At 36.6% G+C, this 21,109-nt stretch overlaps 1 protein-coding gene across 1 annotated transcript in view; it reads left to right on the plus strand.

Moving 5' to 3' along the window:
• The window catches only part of LOC104034491 (cAMP-dependent protein kinase catalytic subunit PRKX), a 56,163-nt gene extending 42,047 nt beyond the window's left edge, over nucleotides 1-14,116 (plus strand). The window contains exons 5-8 of the mRNA XM_075713733.1: nucleotides 4,383-4,478; nucleotides 8,387-8,444; nucleotides 11,498-11,575; nucleotides 13,991-14,116. Coding sequence (XP_075569848.1) covers nucleotides 4,383-4,478; nucleotides 8,387-8,444; nucleotides 11,498-11,575; nucleotides 13,991-14,116 — 358 coding nt within the window. The remainder of the gene's footprint in view (nucleotides 1-4,382; nucleotides 4,479-8,386; nucleotides 8,445-11,497; nucleotides 11,576-13,990) is intronic.
• Nucleotides 14,117-21,109: the final 6,993 nt, after the last annotated feature.

Raw genomic sequence — 21,109 nt, forward strand, 5'->3', positions numbered from 1 at the left:
GGGAATTCTTCTCGGAGGGATGAAAGGAGCAAGAGATTCCCAGCAGCCTGATCACCACTCATCGTAGTCCTAGACAGCATGAAGAGTGTAGATAAAAGTGCCTGGTGCTGTAACATTAGCGCAGGTGCTGCTGTCTCCTAGCTGTAGTCCGAGTGATTTACCTTCCTGCCACAGGTTTTGATGGGATCACTCTGTTTGGTCTGCGTGGTCTCAGTGTAAGTGGATATTAGGCATTTTTCCTTTCTGTGCCTCACAGAGGTGGTGATAGCATTCTGTCTACTAGAGTAGTAATAGAAACATGGTTTCCAAGGTTAACATGCTGACTACAAGTGACAGTCAAGCAAGATCTCATCTCCGGAGTCAGTGAGCCCTCAAGACTGCAGGGCACTGCAGTATGACTGGTATATATTCTTCATTAAAAAAAGGGAGCAGCTACAATTGTTTCTGTGTAGGATCATCTGCGTCCTGAAACTGTCTGGCTCAAGTGATGAGAGCTGGATTCCCCCAAGCTTAATATAAACACTTTGGCTATAGAGACTCTTAACCAATGGAGATAAATTACGCATTTCTAAAAGGCAACTGAGATCTTATATAGGCTGATTGACAGAGCAGCTGTCTGCTGCAAGTGATTTTGTAACGTTTTATACTACAGTATTTGTGTAGATATGCTCTTCATAATCATTGGAAGCTTCTTCTTATTTTTTTTAATGTTCGGATGGAGTCCCTATCCAAAGGTGTGACAGGGACTCCACCCAAGTTTGTTTGTTTGCTTGTTGGTTGTTGTGTTTTGTCTTGTGTGTTTTTTGGGGGTGGTTTTTTTTTGGGTTTTGGGTTTTTTTTTTTTTTTTGAGGTTTTGGGGTGGGTGGGTTTTTTTGGGGGGGTGGATAGATTGATACTACTTGATTAGGATTTTTAAGATTCTGGAGTTTGAGGGATTGAGGCGGGTAGGGCTTGTGGCTTGTGTGTGATTCCTTTAAGAGGGCAGGTTATCACGTAGGGCATATGCTTTTAGCTTTTTATCAGCTTTACGCTCTTGTTGGCAGAAGTGTTTTAAAATGCTTTTCCTCACCAACTCAAGATGTGGCTTGATATTTACTATCAAAGCTATTAATGCAAAAACAGTCCTAGGTAACTTTATCCCTTGAAATTCAAAGAAGGTTTAAGGAATATGAGAATTATTTGAAGGTGAACAAAACCTGACTTAAAGACTAAGTTATTGTCTGCAAGTAAATTACTTAAGACATTTGGTAGTTATTTCCTGAAGTTACTCTCTCTGAACCCCAGAAGCAATTGAAAAGAATTGGTAGACGTGTGTGTAAGGAAATGGTCTCTCTAAAAACAAACAAACAAAACCACACTTTCCTGTTCTGCAGTGTCTTATTTCTCTAACTTAATCTCTAGAGGCCCATGGAATTCTAGTTCTGCACATGCGAGATTTAAGCCAAGGTCTCATTTAGGTTTAAGACAGTAAAATATAGGAAGGGGAAAGAGCAGGGAGAACCAGGGGTAAGAAGAAATCTTTACAGAACAGATTAGTAATATCGAGTCCATCGAGCTAAGCTAAATAAGCTAAACAAACTGTCAATAGAAAGAGTTGAAAGATCTATTCATTCTGAGTAAATGTGTGCTGTTGCAATCTACCATAGAGGAAAATATACTTGTTATTTAATTTTAGGTATGTTAGATCATAATTGTACTGTCAACAGATGCGTAGCTAACTGAATTTTCTCATTTAATGAGGGCTTTGTGTTTTCCGTTTCTGCTTTGGTGGTCATATGTGATGTGCTGGTCTGTCATTTTAGGTAGCTAATGGTTCCTGTCTGTGGTTTCATATTCTCAGACCTGTGTGTTTTCCCTTGAGGTTTTACAACTTCTCTTCTTCAGTGTTAAAACTATCTGTTATCTTTGAGACCAATGTCAGTGCCATTGTTATGCATCAGTTAGCAAAAGGAATGGTTTGCAGCTGTTGTCCCTTATACAGAGATTTTGGTTGTTTTTTTTTTTAAGCTGCTTTTTAGTTTGTGGAAGAAAGGCAGCTGTTTGTATTTGGGTCATGGTGCAGGCAGTCTGAAACTCAAGTGGTTTTTTGTTGATTTATTAGGTAGCTTCCAGCATAATACTTGTGGTGCTTGGTCTAAAATCTGTGCTGTGTTGCAGACTGACATTTGCAGGTAGTATCAAAGTCAAGTTATTTGGGTTGTCCATAAGAAAACTGTGTAATCTTTCAAAGCTATTCTCATTTTGTGCACAGTTCAAATGCACTTTAAGCAGGATTGCCATTAAGCAGTATTGCCATTAAATTATTACATACCCAAGTGTGATTTAAATTTCTCTCAAGAATTCTAGACATAGTAATTTTGGATTTTCAAAGTGGGAAAGAAAAGAGCAATTTAGAGATATGTAAATATGTAAAAACATATACATACTTCTTATTCTTCTTGATTTCACACCTCAGAGGTGTACAGAACATTTGGAGATGGGAGGGGAAAAAACCCTGCATTTCATACCAATCCACTTACTGCAGCTGGCACCTTTGTAATACACCATTACAAAGTCTGATTCTAATTGCTTTATGCATTTATAGATGCTAATATGTAATAACTACTGAATGGGAAATTGACTATACTGTTTGTCAACTTGCTTTGGAGAATGTGAAGGACATAATGTTGCCTGGCTAAAAAAGAAACTTAATATGATAGTCTCTCTGGCGTGGGAAAATGTTATGCATGTTAAATATCTATCACATTTTCCTTGTTCTTTAGTGTCAAAGCAAGAATTTATAAAAAACACATTTTTTTTTTTCTGAGATTCTTGTATTTTCAGTTTTTTTCTAGCTGAGGCTATTCAGTTTTTCATAATGAAACTACTCGGGCTTTCTGAACAACACTAACAAATGTTCTTCAGTCTTTCCTTAACCAGATAGTTTTGTCATGCTTTTCTGTGCTTTGAAGTGTTAGTTTTTTTTACCTTATGCATCCAGACAGCTTTATTTAACTATTCTGATGGAATTTGGCTTTGTCTGTGGCTGAATTTTAGAGTTAATCTGCTTGACCATCAGGTGAATGATGAAGAAATTAGTATGTCTGAAAACACTTATGCAATGGAAATAATGTCTAATACTTGTTGAGGAATAAGCTAGTTTGAGTAACATAAAATTAAGGAAAGAATGTGAAATGAAGAAACGTTGTTTTCACCCTTGTTTGTGCTATGAATGACTTCCAAAGCCACCAGCACTGTATTTGTGTGTACATGCATGCAGTTAAGTTCTCTTAGAAAGTAATTATAAAATGTTAGGGAGATATGAAAATATTTTAAACGTCGGACTATAATAGTGGTTGGATGTTATTTATGTGGTTAATATTCAAAATCCCTTTTTTTCTATTCTGTAGGGGTTTTAACACAGAAGCATAGTAAGAGGGATGCTTTGGTCATGTTACAGGAGTCAGTGTGACTGAGATTAGTGAATGTGTAGTTAGTTATTCCATTTCCCTAAAAGGTTTCCTGTGGTAACTTCTAAAAAGGTGACTGCCACTCTGAAAACCTATTGGCACTTGGGCTAAGCTGCTTATATCACCTGTACTGATGCACCCATACTCTGAGATTCTTGCACTAACCAGGGTATGTATTACACCAGTAAAGGAAGCACAACAGAAAACTCTCTCAGTTCTTCCTGTAGCTGTAAAACAAGTAGTAGTCTCTCTGTTAGTTCATAACTTCAATGAAAAACTTTTCAGAAAATAATAAGTGTAGAATTTTAATTGCATCTTGATTTACTGATCATCTTGGGAAGATTATGAAATAAGTACTTTATCTGTCCAACACAGAAGGACAGCTGCACGTTGAGAGAATTTCAGGTTCTGAACAGTCTGTCTCTTTCAAACCTTCTCTAAAGAAACATATACTTGAACTCAAGAAATAAAATAAATAACTGAACTGGACAATCTATTCATATGAGGGTCCTTTGACACTTTAGATAGAAACTAGAGTGAGTAAGGGTATGCCTGCAGTTACAGGACAAGATCAAAAATGGTAATGCTGTGTTGGAAAGTACACCCTTGGGTTTTATAGATAAAGGCAAAGCATTTTTTACTTCAAGACTGAAAATTTGTTTCATAATTGTTGTTTTTACTGTATTAATATAACAAAAATCTTTCTTGTGATACTTCAATTTTAATTCTATATTCAGTGTGTTGCGTACAAAAAATGTTTTCTGTTTTGCAATAGCAGCCTTAAGTTATTCTTCAAGTTAGTATTTGATGATGCGCTACTAAAAAACTATATAATCAACAATTTCTGAAGGGAATTACTATAACGTAATAGTGTTTATAAGATTTTTAGAAATCCTTTTTCTAACCTCTAAAAATTTGCTGTATTAAAATAGGTTTCCTCCATTTTTTGATGACAATCCATTTGGTATATATCAGAAGATTCTTGCTGGCAAAATAGATTTCCCGAGGCATTTGGATTTATATGTAAAGTAAGTCCATGACTCCAAACACTATCTTTTATATTCTAAACACCTCCTGAGCACTGTTTCTAAAGGATCTTCATAGAAGACCAGATACCAGATTCTGATTTTTCTAAAACACCATGTTGGAAAACATTTTAGATTACTTTTACTCTCGCAGTCCAAATAAAATTATGTGTTTGGTAAACTTCAAGCTGGAGATATAGTTGTAAGATAGTATCTGCCTCTCTTACTTTTTTGCATATTTTGGAATATTAAATGCTTTTCCACCTTGTACAAAGCTCATTGGTACCGGGCTAGTGTGTGGAAGGAAGAAAAGAGGAGAAATATGAGGAGATAATTTAATACGAATAAAAACTAGGAGAGCAGGAAGTGAACACTAAACTGTTCCTTTGTGTGCAGATGTACCAGCTAAGTCACTCTCAACATAACTACTTGAATGAACTTTCTGATACTTCAGAAGTTCCAGTGTAAAATCGACTTCTGCTTCTGATAGCAGGGCCCCAGTTCAGTATGCAGTCTTATATATGTGTGGGTTTTATTCATAGTATTTTGCAATTTACATGTATATTGCAGATGAAATGTTCTTTTCCCCTATTTAAAACTTCCATAATTGAAAAAAATTGTTAGTAAGCATTAGAACAGAGGAAATGCAATTTTAAACATTAAGTTTCTCCTCAGAAGCAGACATGAGTGAGTGAGTGAGGACGGGAAGTTATTCTTGCATTCCCAGGTTAATCGTTCAAGGTGTTTCAAAGAAGTGACCTTAGAGGTGGCACTTGCTTACTGTCACCACTAGGTAAATAGATAAAATGAGTTTCTCACATAGTATTGTGTGCACTAAAGTATAAGAGTGTGACCAGAAGATGAACAGCTCAAAGTAGGTTATTATCACTAGCAACCTGACTAACACGGTGAAAACGTTTAAAGGTAGAGATGCTGTTAGCTTCTATTTGTGCTCAACATTCACAGACCAGCACTGACTTCTACTATCCAGAAGAGGCCTGATGTGAAGTTTCCTAGTTACGGTAGTAAGCATGCATATGCAGGTTTTGCTCTTCAGTCTAGACGTGACTGTCAGTGAGTTGTAGGATACATTAATCAACATAGCTGTTGATACACCTCTATCCCAGCTTTTCTTATCCAGATGTTCTTTCAGTGTGTGCTTGGCAGCTCATTCCCATTACACTCCTGCCTTTAAGGGGTCTCATGGGATTCTAGCTTGGGCTTTCCTCGTTTCACAGCTTGTTTTTTTGGGTGATCTCATTCATTTGCATGGCTTCACCTGCTTTCTGCAGTGAGTTGTTAACATAATGTATCTCTCTTGTTCCATCAACCCCTCTTTCTTTTCTTTTTAAACCACTTACCTTATTGGTATCCCATTTGCTTTCTCTCTCTTCTTCCTTATCAGTTGGTATCTCAGCAAGGATGAAGACTATCTTGGATCCTGTCACATCCAGGCTATGTCTGAAGTATTAGTGCTATACAGTGTTTATAACAATGAAACTTTAACTCTTTGCTCCTAGGCAGCAAAACTATTTTCCTTTTTGAAGTCTGAGAGAACTTTTCTACCTAGATGTACTACATAACCTTACTGGCTGACATTTTTCTACCCACCTGCCCCCTACGACCTTCTTGCGCTTTTTATCTTTTGAATTTGTACCACTTTTGCTTCCCCTCTTGTTGCATGATGTTCACTCTCTCTTACTGTGCTGTATAACTGCTGTGTGTCTTGTGTAAGTGCTGTTCCTTCTGGCCTGAGCTAGCATCTCTTCACATTGCTCTCTACTGTGTCCCTTTTGTTAGCCACCTTGCAATTTGATCATGTTTTCTTCCAGTCCTTTGTCCTGTACACGTGAAGTCCTTGATACATTTGACCATTAGTTCAGATCACTTCTAAAGAGCAGCTTCTGCCATGTGATGATAAATTAACCAACTAGACATTCCAAAGAAAGACTCAAGAGTTTTGTGTTACTTCATTTCTGATAAAATATAAGTACTAATTATGCTCCACCCATTTCTTTGGCCACTAATGAGTTTGTAAGTTATTTCTTTATATTTTTCTTTTTTTTTGTTTTTGTCTTTCCTTTGCAAAGGCAGTTTTGGAAAATACCAAATGAAACATCAGTGCTACAGCAGTTTAGTGATTATTTGTCTGGAAAGACCTTGATGTAGAAATTCATTCCCCAAATACATACAGCAACATAGCTATTGGATTGACATTAACATGATTATTTCTAAATTATTCTTTAGAAACTATGTAGGAAAGAAGCACTAAACTATCTACTACTCGATTCACTGTAATGGATATTTGTTCTATTGAATGCAGCAAATGTCTTCATCTTTAGTGACAATACCGTATCACTGAGCAAGCTCATCCCTTAACTGTGCTTTTCTAAGATGAATTTTTGAAGCAAGACAAGAATGATCCATTGAATGTTTTCTGGTTATATAGGAATAGGAAACTCCATGATTTATCTTTGGCCATACAGCCTGTGAATCTCGTTCTGGGTTTCTGGATTTCTTTTCAGCCCTATTTCTGTTTTTAAAGTCTGGTTGTAGACCCAAAGGTGACTGTAAAAGGAGTCAGTCACATGATTTAGTCTAATCCAGACATTGATTGGCTGGAACGATCATGATAGTTTTAAAAATTGCTTTCTACCTTGACTTTTTTATTCTCCTTTTATCTGGCAATTGAATATTTTTCCAATTGAATTTTAGAACTATATTCCTGCCAAATACAACAGCTTTTCAAATAGTCTAGCACATTCACTCTCAGTTCATATATTCTTTGTGCTTACGCTTTTGTGATTTCAAGGATAGGTGACAGAATACTGTTTTTGTTTTGGGATAGTAGGTGTTACAGTAAGGGGTGGAGAGAGGCAGGTGTGTCATTATGTTTGCATTCCTTTCTGTAAATAAAGTTGTTGGGTTTTTTTAAACCTTCTGCAAAGTTAAAAATTTGAATTAGTCATACTCTGCAGATACACAGCATTTCATGCAGTATTGCATCTCCCAGGTCTATCTGAGGCTGTAGAAACAAGAAGCGTGGCTAACTTCTCTTCTTTCCTGACTTTTGTACTTCATGTAATGAGACCAGAATGCTGCTCTTTTAAAAATAAATAGCAAAATAATCTTGGAGATATAAAGTAACTGCTTATAGAAATGTGAAGCCAGATTTTTGTCTCAACTCATAAGTAATCAAGCTAACTGAATAAATTGTGATACTTGCTTTGATTTATGTTGGGAGTTTTTTGGCACTTCATAGTTTAAGTACTTTGCTATTAAAATGGAAGTCCTTTGTGTCTCTAAACTTACATTCATCTTTTAAAATGTTGATTTAGCTTTATGTAGAAAAAAACTGCTCAGTGAACTAGAATCTCGGGGAAGGATTTTAATTTTCAATGAAATTAAAGCTTATAGATACTACAAGTTTCAGGCAGATGACTAACTCTTCCATGGTTTCTCTGAATATTTAGCTGCCACAGAATTTAAAAGTCAGTGTATAAAGTTGAGGGTGTGGCTTTATCTGTATTTTTTATATATATTAAGAGTTGTGTTCTGGCAAATAGGTTTGAGATCCATTTTGAGATTCAGAATGCCCAGCAAAATATAAAAATATAAGGAAAGATATGGTACTACTTGGGGGGACAGGGGTGGAGAGAAAGTTTTTCTCCTTTGTTTCTTAAAAGAGTCTAAAAGGAACTTGCAAGAATTCTGCAAATTCCTTTTCGAATAGGTTATTCCTTTTTATCGTTCACTCTTAGGTGTCCTAAAATATGAAGGAAATAAATAGGCAAATTATACACAGTATTAGCTAGTCAAAGGAAGTATGCTCATATTCTGTAATGTTTATATGACAGTCAAATATAAATTTTTTTTTTTGTTTAACAGAGAACATGTTTTCTTTACTGCAGAGACCTTATTAAGAAGCTGCTTGTGGTTGACAGGACAAGACGATTAGGAAATATGAAGGTCAGTATCATGCAGAACATAGCACAAGGTTGAAAGAATTCTGGAGGAAAGATGTAGAACAGCTTTTTTTTGGCTTTTGTTCATATAAGCATGAAATTGAGATATGTTTTCCCATACATTACTTTGGTTGTGCAATCATAAATGCAAAGTTTAAATGTGTATTTCTGAAAATCATAGTCCTGGATCATATTGTCTGGATTAATGCTATCATTCATGATAGTTTCTGCTCTCTGCTGCCCCCCACCACCCCCCCAAAAAAGAAAAAGAAACCCTACCTGTTTAGTAATTAATTTGAAGACTTACATTAGACCAGAAACATGGTGCTAAGTCCTGTAGGATAGGGCACCAGCTGATTTTCAAACTTTCTTTGAAGTTGTTTAATCCCAGAAGGAACACTAATCAAATTTGAAGCTTAAAAATTATTTTAAAGAATATAAGGGTTGTTGTAGTACCATGATGTTTGGTCATTGTCCTGATAGTTTGGTGGTGGGGCTGATAAAGCACAGTCAAATAGTCTTCCACCAAGAAGAATTATTCATCCTATTCTGAACAGACTTCTGAAGGCAGTAGCTTACTAGTCAAAAAATATGCTCCCATGCCTTGGGTAGCATTCCAGCCTACCTCAGAAATATCTATATCTGTGATATGTCAAGGAGGAACACAGACCAACCCTGTGAATTCTGTGAGATGTCCTGATGTGGTGGTAGAATCATAGAATCATGTGAAGATGATGATAGCTATGTTACAAGGTTATTTGATTCTGCAGCTGTGCAGTAGTGTTGTGGTTTAACCCCAGTCAGCAACTAAACATCACACAGCTGCTCGCTCACCCTCCCTGCCCCCACCAGTGGGATGGGGGAGAGAATCAGGAAAAAAAAAAGTAAGTAAAACTTATGGGTTGAGATAAAGGCAGTTTAATAGGACAGCAGAGGAAGAGAAAGTAGTAGTAGTAATAATAATGATGAAAGAATATACAAAAGAAGTGATGCACAATGCATTTGCTCACCACCTGCTGACCGATGCCCAGCCCGTCCCTGAGCAGTGATCGCTGCCCCCCCGGCCAACTCCCTGCCGTTTACATACCGAGCATGACGTCATATGGTATGGAAGAGCCCTTTGGTCAGTTTGGATCAACTGTTCTGGCTGTGCCCCCTCCCAATTTCTTGTGCACCTGGCAGAGCATGGGAAGCTGAGAAGTCCTTGACTGGTGCAAGCACTACTTAGCAACAACTAAAACATCAGTGTGTTATCAGCATTACTCTCATCCTAACTCCAAAACACAGGGCTATGCTACCTACTAGGAAGAAAATTAACTCTATCCCAGCTGAAACCAGGACAAGTAGCTATGGTTGGTAGTGCAGTGAGAAGTTAGCTGCATGTGAACTAACTTGGGTACTTTAACAGGCTAGCCAAAGCACCACACAAAACGCAGTGTAGGTTAATTTACCCTTCTGGTAGAGTAAGTTAATCCTATATTCATTGGGTTGTTATTGTTGTTACAGCATTGCAGATACCTAAATTACCTTGTGTAATCTTTTAGTTCTTTGGAGACAGCTAAAATTTCCATTTTCCTGGGCAGGGGAAGTTAGAGGTTTGCTCTTTTGCACAAAGCACAATTTAAGTTGCGCATAGGGGAAGAAGGTAAAAGATGCACAGTCATCCACGTTCCTTGAACATATTGATATAGGTATAGATGCTAAGACCTGCTGTCCAGAGTTCCTTTTCAGAGCCTTTTATGGCACAGATGTGGACTGGTAAGAAAAGCTAGGAAATTAATGTTGCCCGTATCCTTCAGAGTTCTTTGCAGTGTTTTTGGGGAGGGTGGCAGGAGGATTAAAACCAAACTTTCATAAGCTGACAATTTAGAAAGTTATTGACCAGTGCAAACTTTTATATCTTCTGGCAGTTTTGAAGGAAAACAAAAGCAAACCTTAGTTTATTCAGACATGGGTTTGGGGAAATGTGTTTGGCTGGCTTTTTTTTGTTTGTTTATTTAGTCTCTGGTTGGTTTGGTTTGTTGGGGGTTTTCCCCTACAATTGGCTAAAATGTCAAAATTAAAAATAGTTCTAATTAGAAGCGGGGTTTGGGGCGGGGGCAGTAGGTCAGTCTTAAGTCTGATCCTTTTCCATAATCATAGTTGGTTTAAAAAGATTTAAATCCCATTGGGCATTTCCTGGTGAAGCATTCAATCAGATCTGTTTTCGAGTGAACTAGGTGATAAATTACTCTCCTTGTTGCCTCTTTGGATATGAATATGGATAGTCCCACTCTGTATAAATCTGAAAAAAATAAATGTGTGGTATGCCTCATTCCATGGAACTGCATGTGGTATGAGCTTGAGTGCTGTGCATTAAAGCTGTGCTGTGATCAGGCCTGAGACAGAGAACCAGCTGGTTTTCCCCAGTGCTTAATGCCTTGAGCATGAGTCTGTTCTTGAACCAAGCTTCATCCTGGGGGAAGGGGGAGAAGATATTTTCATTCTTTATTTACATAATCAAAACAGTCAGCCTAACGAGAATAATCATTACAATACAAATATGCCTTTAACCATATATCTAAAATGAAACAAATGGGTTTATATATATACTTTTGTAACAGTACTGAGAACCTCTTGCTGTTGGCACTAATCATCTGTAATATTTGATAGAAATACATGCTTCCCAGATACGATTTTTAAGACACCATCAGCCCTCGTTTGGGTTTTTTTTTTATTATTAGTGTAAGAATTAGAAAGTATTTCTGAATAAGAGGCATTCTCTAAAATGTTGGAGAAAACAGAAATGAGTTGAACTGCAGTGAATGATTTTGTCAGAAGAATGCTGCCAAAAACAACAACAAAAAAATTTGGATCTTATTGCTGGAACTCAGGATCTGCTAGGGAAGTAACACTATGAATTTATCCTGTAGAATCTTTTAACAATTATCACCTGAGAAAAGAAAAAAGGTTAGACAGACCATTAGTCTGCCTTGATACCACAGTTCTTATGATGAAATACATGGTTTGTCATACATATAACTTACTAAATATTTATTTTGATTTTTTTCTTTAAAGAATGGAGCAGACGATGTGAAGAGACATCGGTGGTTCAGGTCTATAGATTGGGATGCTGTACCTCAAAGGAGACTAAAGGTATATTCTGCAAAATACTGTATAGGACATCGCAACAAGAAATCATTGTTCATTTAAGCTGATGTGTTGAAGTTTTGTTGCCTGTTGCATCTGTGTGTTCATATGTGTGTGTCAGCATGTGTGCATATGCACACATTAATAATTACATGCATTTTTTTCCTTTTACACTGCAGAATTAATTAAATGAATGTCTGCCTGCATTTTGGTCTATATACTAAATGTAAAAAAAAAAAAAAAAAAAAATCCCGTCTTGTTTTGTTGAAGTTGATTAGTTAATACAACATTTAATTTTCAGTTTTATGGTTTCATAAGTGACTATCTATTGTAAGTAGTTTTTTGTTTGGGGGGATAGGGAGGATTGATGGTTTGTTGGTTGGTTTGCCCCCCGCCCCCCCGCCCCTTATATCTGTGGAAGTATTTTACTCTGGGCTTTAAATTTTTGTGCCAAGTTCAATTCAGGTAAATGCTTTAATAAAATGTAAAGCATATGGGATAGGAGGAAGAGGGAAGGTGAGAGAGAAGGATTTATGAATGTAATTCTAACATACTTTTTAACAGCACTGAATTCTAGGGCACTGAATATGAGGGCAGATGTTTGCAAAAGCTATCAACACTGCAAAATGCTTTTTAAAGTCCTTTGGAAGTAAAACTCCCTTCTTTCCCTTTTCAAAGTTCTAACTAGTACAATTTTTTACAGCAATGATTTTCAGTAACATAGGTGGCCATACACAGTAAATCAGGTACTGATTAAATGTTTGGGTTTCCTTTTCTTTGCATTAGTTTCTTACAATGAATTTCTGGCTAGGCATCTTGAGTTCTTGCAAAATAGATAAGAGATGAAAATGTTCTTGATGTGTTCTTGTAGACAACATCCTATTACAAAGCTGTAGATGACTTTTCTTTTAAAAAAAAGTTTACATTGTTTTAAATGTGTGGGGTTTGTTTGGGGGGGGGGTGTTAAGGATTACTACACCCAGTTGATGTTTCATGTAGATCTTTTGTAATGAAGTCACATTTTTCAAATTATTTACTGTAAATTCTGGTCACAGAAACCAGCAAAGAACACAAACTGGATGATAACATGTTTTATAAATACTTCAATGCCTGAAGTTTATGACAACCTACTGTATTACCAAATACATAACAAATAGTATTAAAACCTGAATGTTAGAGGTACAAATCAAGTCTCTCAGATCCAAACATCCTTTGTGTTGCATTTTTATTTAAAACAAACAAACAAACCCCCAACAAACTTCTTTCTTAATCCTTGTGCTGGTTACATTAAGCTCTTGGAAGACGAGATAAGATCTCAGAGCTAGCAGAAGCCAGACTTTTATCTTTTTGAGGAGATGCAGGATAACATTTTGCTGTACTTTATAGTTCTGTATGCAGTATGACTTTTATTAGCCAGTTTGGTGATCGTTTGTAAGGTTTTCTCATCCTAAAGTGTTTTGTTGGACTCATGACGATAGTTAAGCTCTCTGTTACTGAGAAGGGAATAGGGAGGTGAATGTCCCTTGAGAGAGGAAAAGGCTTTTGCCCTATATTAACCCCTGCAATTAATGAAATGTTCCAGAAAGGAGCTTGATCTCATAGCCTCTAGCCAGAGGGGCAGAGTAATCTTGATGCTACATATAAGACAAGGAAAAACTACAGGTACTGTGAAGCTGGTGGGCAATACTAGAAATTCAAAGGATCCTCTGAGGGAAGAAATAGAAAACAGATAACTTCTCTTTGCACTTCCAAGTTTCCTAAAATTAAGATGCTTTCACAGACATCCTTGTGAAATGAGTTTTTACAGTGCAGCAATTTCTTTACCTGCTTGAATTCATTGCTAGGCTATGAAAAAACATAGTAGGTAGTGTAAGGCATACACAAGTTAGTCATTTCAACCTCCTTAAAAGCAATCAATGTACTTGAAAGCAATGAAGAGAAGAGGAGGCTTTTTTCCTTCAATTAGGAAGCAGTTACCAACGCTGCTGTCAAGACTCTTAGTTGAAAGTGATTACATTCCTTTTTGCTCATAGGCCCCGGAAGAGGGGAAGAGTGAGGAAGGAGAGTGGCAGATTATGCTGTAACAGCATGTGCCTGGAAGCTTAGCTGTAGTAATCCTTTGCAGCAGTTACCTTCAGTCTGCAAAGCAGCTAGAACTTGAGTGCTAAATGAAATAGGTATCTGTATTATTAGTGTCTTTTAACAACGATACTTAACTGCAATACAAAGCGTTGGAACATGTCTATGTCACTGCAAGCTTGTCTCGCTCATGCCATTCACTATTAGTGAAAAAGGTGAACTTTTATAAATATATACTCCTTTTGCTTAATCAGTCTTTTACGGAATTTCTGCTTTAATCTGATGGAGAGGACCTCATTGAAGAAACTGTACTAACATTTTTGTTGTGCTTGTTCTGACTAGCCTCCCATAGTACCGAAAGTATCCAACGATGGGGATACTTCCAATTTTGAAGCTTATCCTGAAGATGACTGGAACAAGACGCCTCCAGTACCCGCTAAAGATCTAGAAATTTTCAAGAACTTCTGAATGTGACATCTGCACTGGATGAGGTATGTCCAAATGTCAAAGTCCATTGTAGGTCTGTGAGTGAGAGCCGTATGCAGAAACTACATCTTCTGATTCATAACAGTGATTAATACTTCCTTACAGCTTGTAAAAACAATATGAATTACAGTAATAGTATAACTAAACTGTTGAAATAAATATTGTAATAAAATATTGTAAAGCAGGCTTATGGAATGACAAAGATAATTTATCTCATAGGCTTTGGTGTTGTATAGTGTTGAAGAGTTATTCACATACAGATTTTTAAGTCCTTCTGTCCTTAAAATTTTTAAAATAGTGTGTTAAAAGCAAATATCTGAATTGATTTGACAGACAAGGAAATGTGATAGTTCTTGAATGCAAGACATACTCAGAATGAAGGCTTTAGTTAGAGGAATAAGATTGTGAAGTTAATTCTGTACCCTGGATTCTGTCTTGTAACTGTGATAGGTTGATACTTGTTATTCAAATCAAATGTTCCACATTGCATTTTGTGTTCCTTTTCATTATTTTTTGTCTTAGAAACTGGAAGGAAATTGAAGTGCTAAGAGCAAGTCTGAAGAAAAATGGAGGTCATACATAAATGAAGACTTTCTTTGTGAATAAGAATGATACAGCATTCCGATATGTGTATTAGTATATAGTAAATATCTAAAGAGTTAGAGGCAGGCAAGAATAATTTTTTGCTGTAAACATTTGACATTAGTTTAGTAAATTGTAATATTGATAGTCTACTCTGAAGTAGGCTCACTAAAATGGTATATTTTAGAAATTTTTTTTTTAACTTATGGTTTAGTTAAGTTTCCTGCTATTCCCAGATCCTTTTTGCATAATTAACTCATAGACTTAATTTTATAAGTTTATACTAAACTTGTGTAATTAAAAGCACAAATTAGTATATATGTATATAATGAATGCAACACAACTAAAGCACAGGAACTGTGCAAAGATGTAAATTTTTGTACTTTGCAGAGTCGATGATTTTTATTTTTCAAATAATGTTTTTCAAGAAGTTCTCTAGGAATAAAAATCTTAAAAGGATAAATAAGTTTTTCATCATCTTATATACATTTTATAATTCTTTGTAAAAAATAAAAATAATTAAGTTTTAAAAAAGATTTGTACCTAAAATTTCCAATGCCTCACACTTGTAACCATAGTACTTGAAAGCAGAAAGACAAGGGCATGTTTTACTGTTGATTAAGATGCATCTTAATGGCTAATTTAGGAAGTTCTGTTACATTGGTGTCTCCTTACAAACCAGGATATTGAGTGATTATACACTGTCTGACATGAGATTCCTCACATGAAGACTCTCTGTAAACATGCAATTCAGTGCGTACTGATAAAAGGGCTCTAACTGTCTCTTCCAGGAGTTGTTCTCTGTCAAGCATGCTGTTGTCTCCAAATGTTAAGCATGAGCCATAACAGACTTTTTTCATTATTGAAATAGTTGTTGTTGGATGCTTGGCACTTCAGAATATCAGAGGGAAGACTGAAAATATATTAGAGCCTGATTTTTCTGCTCCTGCTTTTGGAAATGTCCTAAAGTCTCTGCTGCCAGGAACTCCATATGTACACAGTTCAAACCTTAGATGTAAGGAGTCTGTCTTTTCATCCTGTATTAACATCTTTCTAGCAGCTTGAGTACACTGTATTTAGGAAGTATGTGCAATACTGCTTCATTTTAAGTAGCACCAAATATCAGTATGTGCATATGTATGTATCTATGTGTGTGAATACACATAAACATGAAGGTAGATTGTATACAAGTCAGAATCTTTTTTTAGGGTTTTTTTGTGTTCCATATTATGAAACTTGTGTTAATGTAGGGAAACTGATTTTTGAAGTGCTTCGATTTCAAAAATTAAATACATTCTTTCAGATGTTGTGGTTTTAGATAACTTTTAGTGAAAATATTATATTTAGACCAAAAAATTTTTTTTTTTCAAAAGCACATCAGCTCACTGGACTTCCACTACTATGACTGGCTCTACATCAAACTGTTAAGTAGATCATACAGGCAGTTTCTCCCACAAACTGCTTTCACATTTTTCATCTGAAATGCCGTAAGAAACGTAGGCCAAAGATTCATTTTTTCTGAACTAAATCCTGAGTTTATGAAGTAGACATTCTAGTAATCATTAATGAAATTACCATGTTTATAATTTTATGACAGATCTGCAGCTAGAGTCTCCTCATGGAAAAGTGACCTCCGTTTTCCTTTGTTTAGCTCTAAACAGTACAGAAGTGCTGTTGAGAACTTGCATTTTCTAGGGTATTAGATCTATTTCTTCATAAAGCAAGTCTAAGTTTAAGAGATTGCATAACTTTTTGCAAAAATACACAATGTGTAACAAAATCAGGGTACTTCAAAGTGGTAATTCTGGAATATCGCAAAGTCTTCTTGATGTTATGCAAGTGTCACAGATTGATGGCCCCAGCTGCCAGTCAGTAAATACTGTGTAGGAATGTATAATGAAATACAGGAAAATCCATAGAAAATTATTATTTTAACCTGGTGAAAATACCTTATTCTCTTGAAAAAAATGAATCTGGTCCACTGTATTTGTATCTGTGGAATTAGTTATTACAAATCAATCGGAAAAACTGAGGCACATAAAACATAGCTTACTTTGTCTAAGGGGACCAAGCATGGTTCAGCGGTTTTTTGGATTTTTTGGGTTTTTTTTTAATGTGTAAGCTTACAGTATTTTATGGAATCCGAGTACTACAAAACCAGTTTCTTATTTAAAAATGTACATACTGCAGCAAGCAAGTGTGCTAAATACCATTTTTTGTTTGGTTGGTTTTGTTTTTTTCAAATTTAAAAACTGCACTGTGTTTAAGTCTTCAAAGCTGAGGAAATGAAGTTGCATTTGACTAATGTGCCACATTGGTGGTTAGAAGTTTTGAATGCTTGAACAACAGAAGATAGTGGATTTTCTTTTTATGAATCTTATCCATTGCTGGCAGTGGATGCACTGACACTCATTATGATAGAGACTAAAGAAATGAATACAATCTTACTAATAACGCTAGTCCATTGACTTTACATTGTTTCCAGAGCCATGTGTACATATGCCTAACTACTGACCTCGTCAACATGCTTTCTAGTACAAAACCACTTTCAAATTTTTTTAATTAAAATCCTTAACTAAAAGAAAAAAACTACGAACATTTTTGAAGCATTATTTTAAGTGATCAGTTATTTTCTCTGCAGTCTTGGACTTAATGAGCTGTTATACCTGCCCATTTTATTTATTTGCACAAGTGAGTCTGTCTTATTTTAAGTCTTTGCTGGGACTTCATGGCCCACTATTGTAGTTCTGTCCGAGTGCTCACGCAGAAGTCCCCAGATACACACTGCACTAAGGACTCTGGATTTATGGGGTTTTTTTTAAGCAGACTAGAATACTTTTTAATTTTCTATTCAAGTATGATATTCTCTGAAGTTCGTTTTATTATGGTTGCTTCTGTTAACGTGTTTTTTGTGTATAGACTGTTGCATAAGGACTGTTTTCTTGCAAGAGCCCATAGGCCTTTGGTATTCTGCTTCGGTGAACAAGAATGTTAAACATTAAAAAACAACCTTTATTTTTGAGTTTTATATATATATATATATATTTTTAATTGCCCGACTTGAGGTTTTAAGTGATAAACGTGCATTGTAAACTCAATTGCCTTGTAACCAAATGATATAAATGCTTCATGATTTCAATGGAGAACATGCTGTAGATTTTCCTGTAAATTAGCTTGATCAATGAATATGTGTGCTACTGAGCTTTAACTAATGTGATCTTCCACTGTAGAAAGTTATTGTTAATTGATCAAAATATAGGTACTAAACTATGTTTAAATGGATGAACAGGGATTTTGCAGTTTTGAAAGCAATTAAGATATGGCTGTTGTCAGCCCATCTGCTTGCCATTCAGAAGAGTTGTGATGCAGTGCTTCCTATGCTATAGAATTATTTTTCAGCTTTCAATGACTGTAGCATGATTCCTTTTTGTACTGTACTGTGTACAGACTTTCCATGTTTTGCACTTTTCTATGGCAAACCTTGACTGCTTTATAAATACTCTGTTGTGTAGTAAGTAGTGATAGTGGTAGCAGGCATTTGTGTACTGCATAGTCAGTTTGAACTGCTAGACTTGCGAGGTTAACTTGGACTAATGTTGTATGTTGCTGGTTGCTTGTTGTAGCTCACATGTGTAAGTACTGTTCAAAGTTACAAAGTCAGCCCTCATTGCACAATGAAAATCACTGTGATCTGTACATAAATCCTAATAAAATTTTATTGCTGTTTAATTTATGTAATATCTGTCAAATCTGGATTCATTTAATAAACCTTTATATCTTTTCAAATGTTTAAACCTAGTTTGCTTCCATTTATGTTGGGAGGAGGTAGAGGTTCTTCATCCAAAAAAATGATGAAGAGGAGAGGAGTAGGAAAACAACTGTTCCTTCTTTTCAGGAGTTAAGTCTTTCCAGAGCAAGACACAAGTGGTGGAACATATTTTAGTGGGCGTGGAAGAAGCACCAAAAAGTATATTTTCAAATTCATTTCAGATAGTGCACCTATAATGAAAAGTGTTAATTCAGACTTCTCACTAAACTTTGATTGTGTGACCCTAATTGCTTTGACATTTTCAGAACTTAATGACTTGAACACTGTCCAGAACACTCATTTCAGTCTGTTTCTTTAAGCATCAAAAAATATTCTTATGATGTCAGGCACACCTAACTAAACCTTTATTTCATCTTCTATCAAGAACCTCAAAAGTTCATTTTTAACAAAATTCAGTTGCTGTTGGTGTTAAATTACTTCTCCTGGGACAGTTGTATTTTATTTCTTACTAGATAGCTTAATCTTGCAGAGATAATTATGTAGGCATAGAGCCAATGGGATACAATTTGGACTAGTTAAGGGCTCTTTTTTTAACACAGAACTTTGTGTTTCTTTCTGCCTGGCTTAATTCTAAATTTTGTGCATTGATGTCTTTCTGTTGTAAACCACTATGTCACGTGCTTCAAGAAACTGCTAATGGAAAGTGAAGGAACATGAGCCCTGGCAAGCTTTTAGTCATGTCTTTGACATGAATCAAAAGAACTGCTCAGTTGAAACATAACAAATTTTTGAATATTAGCAAGTGTCCAGGGTGTTTGTAAAGAATTTGGTTTGGCATCTCTTTCTTACCCCAGCCTTTTGCCATGTGGTAGAATTTTTGTTCATTTGTTCTAACCCGAGTACTATATCTTTTTTGACTGCACGTATAGCTGTGGACCTTATCCAACAAAGGCCATTTTAAGTATGCTTTTTCACTCATGCAGGGCAGGTAAGTTTTGCTGGTGTTTAACTTTGTCTGGACCGTACTCATATAGCATTACTCACTGCTCCCAAATCTGTCTCGCTTCCATGGTTCATTAGCCCTTTTTACTGCAAAACACTGTTAAAACAGCATTTGACAAGGACCCACCATTCTGTGACCTGCTGTAAACCAATAACAGTATGATACTGTAAGAAAGAGTTGAAAGCAACTGGCACTGCTGCACCTCCGGATCTTGCCCAGTGCTTTGTGAATTGGTATATAATTCACATATCGAGCTCTTGTGTGAACTTGTGCTAGCTGCTACAGTCTCAGCTTCAGATTTAGACAGCTTTTCACAGGGATAGTAAAGGCTCTCTGCTGTCCCAGTGAAGGAGTCAAGCTTTCCTTTCTCTCTTCCACTTCTCCTTTCCATCTACCCTTCAAAAAAATGCCACACATGAGTATATGTCAACCTTCGTATTTATCCTTGAAACCAGGAATACTGTAAAATTTTACCAAGCTGAATTGTAAGAATTTCTTTCAATGTATCCAGATATTTTTCTAGTCTTGTGCAGGAATATTCCAAAGTGTGACAACAGAAAATTTCAGCAGAAAGTAGGGCTATTGTACCAGCTTTGACTTATGTTTACAGTTTTATCTGACTTGCTGCATTTGTTTTGGTGCCAATAAGAATGAGTTGTTGGGGCAGTTGAGAGCCAAGTGTCTCTTACTGTATCTGTAATTTAGGACACAGGCCACTGAAATCCCAAAACTGGTAGACAACCTGAAGCACAAAAATGCAGGCCTATCTTACTTCTAGTATATGAAACTCTAAGGTGCTGTGCAGGTGCTGTCTCTGCTGCAGTGATTTACTTAGTTTATAGGAGTATATCACAGATACCTTGAAAGGTGTAGTCTGATTCACCTTAAACAACTAACCAGCACGAGATTTATTATTTATTTTATTTGTTCCTTCTTGTCTCCAGCATATTGTCCGTATTCCGGACTGTGGTAATAAAGGCAAATGGAAGAGAGAAAACTATTTTGGGAAACCAAATAAGTTCCAAGAAATAATTTATGCCTGAACAGTATGTACTTATACATATTCTGCTAAGGAAGCTGGCGGCTCACGGCTTGGACAGGCGTACTCTTCGCTGGGTAAAAAACTGGCTGGGTGGCCGAGCCCAGAGAGTTGTGGTGAATGGAGTTAAGTCCAGTTGGCAGCCCGTCACGAGTGGTGTTCCCCAGGGCTCTGTTTTGGGGCCAGTCTTCTTTAACATCTTTATCAACGATCTGGATGAGGGGATTGAGTGCACCCTCAGTAAGTTTGCAGATGACACCAAGTTGGGCGGGAGCGTCGATCTGCTGGAGGGTAGGATGGCCCTGCAGAGCGATCTGGACAGGCTGGGTTGATGGGCCAAGGCCAACTGTATGAGGTTCAACAAGGCCAAGTGTCAGGTCCTGCACTTCGGTCACAACAACCCCATGCAGCGCTACAGGCTTGGGGAAGAGTGGCTGAAAAGCTGCCTGGCTGAAAAGGACCTGGGGGTGTTGGCTGACAGCCAGCTGAACATGAGCCAGCAGTGTGCCCAGGTGGCCAAGAAGGCCAACAGCATCCTGGCTTGTATCAGGAAGAGTGTGGCCAGCAGGAGCAGGGAGGCGA

This window comes from Pelecanus crispus, chromosome 1 (genome assembly GCF_030463565.1).
Source record: "Pelecanus crispus isolate bPelCri1 chromosome 1, bPelCri1.pri, whole genome shotgun sequence".
NCBI classification, from domain to species: Eukaryota; Metazoa; Chordata; class Aves; order Pelecaniformes; family Pelecanidae; genus Pelecanus; species Pelecanus crispus.